Source organism: Austrofundulus limnaeus, unplaced genomic scaffold (genome assembly GCF_001266775.1).
Source record: "Austrofundulus limnaeus strain Quisiro unplaced genomic scaffold, Austrofundulus_limnaeus-1.0 Scaffold960, whole genome shotgun sequence".
Taxonomy (NCBI): Eukaryota; Metazoa; Chordata; class Actinopteri; order Cyprinodontiformes; family Rivulidae; genus Austrofundulus; species Austrofundulus limnaeus.
Window position 1 is genome coordinate 140,194 of NW_013953362.1, and position 4,460 is coordinate 144,653.

The following is a 4,460-nucleotide window of genomic DNA, read 5'->3' on the forward strand; positions in this document are numbered from 1 at the left end:
CCCCCCCCCCAGTTAACATAAACCCAGACTGACAGACCAGGACCGCCTCAGGTTCTGAGACCAGTCCACAGAACCTGGACCTGATCGGACCGGTCCTCAGGACCGCAGGTCGCCTTTAGCTGCGGCGGCCATCTTGAATATTTGTCAACAAACTGATGATATTTTGCTAACAGACACAAACTGCTGTGAGGCACGGAGGAGGGAGGCTCATGGTTTGGACCAGCAGGAACCGGACCGGCTCAGAACCGGCTCCTCCTCTGGTTCTGTTCTGCAGAACCTCAGAGGATCAGATGTCTGCGTGAGACCAGCTCGTTTCTGAACCACACTGGACCCTCAGAACTCTGTGGTTCCGACCAGATTCTGATCACACTCAGAGGATGGGTCAGACCGGGTCAGGGACAAGAACCGGAACCGTGGTTCTGATTTGTACAAGAAAGTCCTGAAAACCACTTCATTCAATCAGTTTCATCATAATTCATCCTTAGATTCTGTTACTGATCCGGTCCGGTCCGGTCCGGTTCGGTTCGGTTCGGTTCCATTTAAGTTCCTGAACAGTCTGGTTTAATCAGAACCTGTTGGGTCAGAACTTTCAAAAACACTTTTTAAAATAATTTAATTATTGAACCGGGCTGGATAAGTCCTTCAGAACCAGAACCTTCCCTCAGTTCTCTCTGAAGGTTCTGGTTCGGTTCTGGTTCGGTTCTGGTACCTTGGACATCCGCTCCGTCCGGGACTCCCGCTGCCAGATGGACACAGATGATTGACAGCAGAACCGGGATCCTCCACGCCATACTGGACCGGGAACCTCCGGGTCGGGATGAAAAACTTCCAACCACTGCGCTGTGGGCTCGGAACCGAACCCGAACTCTGGCTTCAGGGACGGACGGAGGAGTTCCGGTCCGGCGGTACCGGGAAGAACCGGTTCGGTCCAGAAGGATGAATCAGCCGCGCCGAGCGGGAAGGAGACGAGCTGCAGTCAGACCGAACCTCCGGAGCAGAACCCGACCGTCCGAACTTTTCCACGAGCTCAACTGCAGCTGGGCGCGCGCTGGAGGCGCGAGACCACAGCGCGCGTGCACGTTGACTGAAACAAACAAGAAAAAAACTTAAACTGGAAAAAGTTTTACTTTTAGCCGTTTGGTTCTGAAACAGGTTCGGTTCTGATCAGAGGTTCTGATGGTCCAAATAAATCAGCTGAATAAAGATCCTCACTGAAAGTTCCAGAACCACCGAACAGAACCTCATATCAGCTAAAGAACCTGATCCACCAAACAGAACCTCATATCAGCTAAAGAACCTGATCCACCAAACAGAACCTCATATCAGCTAAAGAATCTGATCCACCAAACAGAACCTCGTATCAGCTAAAGAACCTGATCCACCAAACAGAACCTCATATCAGCTAAAGAACCCGATCCACCAAACAGAACCTCACAGCTAAAGAACCCGATCCACCAAACAGAACCTCATATCAGCTAAAGAACCTGATCCACCAAACAGAACCTCATATCAGCTAAAGAATCTGATCCACCAAACAGAACCTCGTATCAGCTAAAGAACCTGATCCACCAAACAGAACCTCATATCAGCTAAAGAACCCGATCCTCCAAACAGAACCTCATATCAGCTAAAAAACCCGATCCACCAAACAGAACCTCATATCAGCTAAAGAACCTGATCCAAACAGAACCTCATATCAGCTAAAAAACCCGATCCACCAAACAGAACCTCATATCAGCTAAAGAACCTGATCCACCAAACAAAACCTCATATCAGCTAAAGAACCTGAATCACCAAACAAAACCTCATATCAGCTAAAGAACCTGAATCACCAAACAAAACCTCATATCAGCTAAAGAACCTGAATCACCAAACAAAACCTCATCAGCTAAAGAACCTGAATCACCAAACAGAACCTGATATCATCAGCTAAACAATCATCTGGACTCTCCTGGAGTCTTCAGAAGTGGTCCTGGTCTTCAGTTTTCTAACATCCTGAAGCTCTTCGGCTGATATTTCTCAGTTTCAGTCCTTCTTGCTGAATATTTCAGAGTTCACTGCTAAATGTAGCTAGACTTTGGCTAATTTATCTTTTAGATAATTTTGTTACTTTTAGCATTTAGCCTTTAGCTGGTCTTTTTGCCCCTCTTTATTAGCATTTTGCTCAATTTATCTTCCAGCTGAGTTTCAGCTTCTTCAGAAGTTTGGGTTGTCTTAGTCCTCTGCAGGACATCTGGGCTCACAGAAGATCTGCTGCATGGACCAGAACCATCAGCTGAAGTTTCTGGTTCTGCTTGGTCTCAGTGAGGTCCAGGATTAGCTGAAGGTTCTGGTTCTGCTGGGTCTCAGTGAGGTCCAGGATCAGCTGAAGGTTCTGGTTCTGCTGGGTCTCAGTGAGGTCCAGGATTAGCTGAAGGTTCTGGTTCTGCTGGGTCTCAGTGAGGTCCAGGATCAGCTGAAGGTTCTAGTTCTGCTGGGTCTCAGTGAGGTCCAGGATCAGCTGAAGGTTCTGGTTCTGCTGGGTCCTGTTTGTTTCAGAGCGTTGTTATGGACTCCAGGCTTTAACAGCAGGTCAGGGACTCCTGCAGGAGGAAGAGTTTCCTCTGACCCGGCTCGGGGTTCTGAGTGTTCTGGGACTTTTGGGGTCCAGAACAGAACGCAGGAGGAATTCAGCTCCACAAACTGTTTCCAGATCTGGTCTTCAGCGGAGCGGGCCGGGACTACAGGAGCCGGGCCAGGATTCCTGGGCCGTGCCGTCATGTGCAGCTGGGCGTCCCAGGAGGGTCCAGACCCGGTCAGGACGGGTGGAGACTCGGTGTGTGTGTGTGTGTGTGTGTGTGTGTGTGTGGAGGGTTAAAAACCTGCAGGAACATGAGTCTGATTCTCTTCTAAACATCAGTTTGTTCCACTGTTTAAATCTGGATCAGAGTCTGGGTTCTGATCCTGGACACATTCACAGACCTTCAACTTTTATTTGTTCAGAAAAACCTTCGGCTCATTCAGCCGACAGCTGCTGCTGCTTTTTAAACGTTCAACTTTATTTACAAAGATTTTCCTCAAAGAAAAACATGAATCTGCTTCAGTTCCTGCCTGATTCTAGCTGCCATTCAGCTACTTTTAGTTAGTTCTGCTACTTTTAGCTACTAATTAGCTACTTGTAACAGTTCTGCTGATTTTAGCTACTAATTAGCTACTTGTAACAGTTCTGATTTTAGCTGCCATTCAGCTACTTTTATAGTTCTGCTACATTCAGCTACTAATTAGCTACTTTTACAGTTCTGTTGATTTTAGCTACTAATTAGCTACTTGTAACAGTTCTGATTTTAGCTGCCATTCAGCTACTTTTAGTTACAGTTCTGCTGCTTTTAGCTACTAATTAGCTACTTGTTACTGTTCTGATCTTTTTAGCTGCCGTATAGCTACTTTTAGAAGCATTCAGCTACTTTTAGTTCTGCTACTTTTAGCTACTAATTAGCTACTTGTAACAGTTCTGATTTTTGCTGCCATTCAGCTACTTTTAGTTACAATTCTGCTACTTTTAGCTACTAATTAGCTACTTGTAACAGTTCTGATTTTAGCTGCCATTCAGCTACTTTTAGTTAGTTCAGCTACTTTTAGCTACTAATTAGCTACTTGTAACAGTTCTGCTGATTTTAGCTGCCATTCAGCTACTTCTAGTTATAGTTCTGCTCCTTTTAGCTACTAATTAGCTACTTGTAACAGTTCTGATGTTAGCTGCCATTCAGCTACTTTTATAGTTCTGCTACTTTCAGCTACTAATTAGCTACTTTTACAGTTCTGCTGCTTTTAGCTACTAATTAGCTACTTGTTACTCTTCTGATCCTTTTAGCTGCCATATAGCTACTTTTAGAAGCATTCAGCTACTTTTAGTTCTGCTGCTTTTAGCTAATTAGCTACTTGTAACAGTTCTGATTTTAGTTGCCATTCAGCTACTTTTATAGTTCTGCTACTTTTAGCTACTTGTAACAGTTCTGCTGCTTTTAGCTGCCATTCAGCTAATTTTAGTTACAGTTCTGCTCCTTTTAGCTACTAATTACCTACTTGTAACAGTTCTGCTGATTTTAGCTGCAATTCAGCTACTTTTAGTAATAGTTTTGCTACATTTAGCTACTTGTAACAGTTTTGATTCTAGCTGCCATTAAGCTACTTTTAGTTATAGCTCTGCTACTTTTAGCTACTAATTAGCTACTTGTAACAGCTCTGTTGATTTTAGCTGCAATTCAGCTACTTTTAGTTACAGTTCTGCTCCTTTTAGCTACTAATTACCTACTTGTAACAGTTCTGTTGATTTTAGCTGCCATTTGGCTACTTTGTTACAGTTCTGCTGCTTTTAGCTACTAATTAGCTAATTGTTACTGTTCTGATCCTTTTAGCTGCCATTTAGCTAATTTAAAAAAAAATGGTACTGAACTTATAGAGCGCTTTTCAAGTCCCTCCGG

The 4,460-nt window shown here is 44.4% G+C and overlaps 1 protein-coding gene across 1 annotated transcript in view; it reads right to left on the minus strand.

Moving 5' to 3' along the window:
- thbs3a (thrombospondin 3a) overlaps nt 1-1,028 on the minus strand; it is a gene marked incomplete in the record, with an annotated part of 19,903 nt that extends 18,875 nt beyond the window's left edge. The window contains 1 exon segment of the mRNA XM_014029859.1: nt 710-1,028. Within this exon segment, the coding sequence (XP_013885313.1) occupies nt 710-791 (82 nt within the window).
- Nucleotides 1,029-4,460: the final 3,432 nt, after the last annotated feature.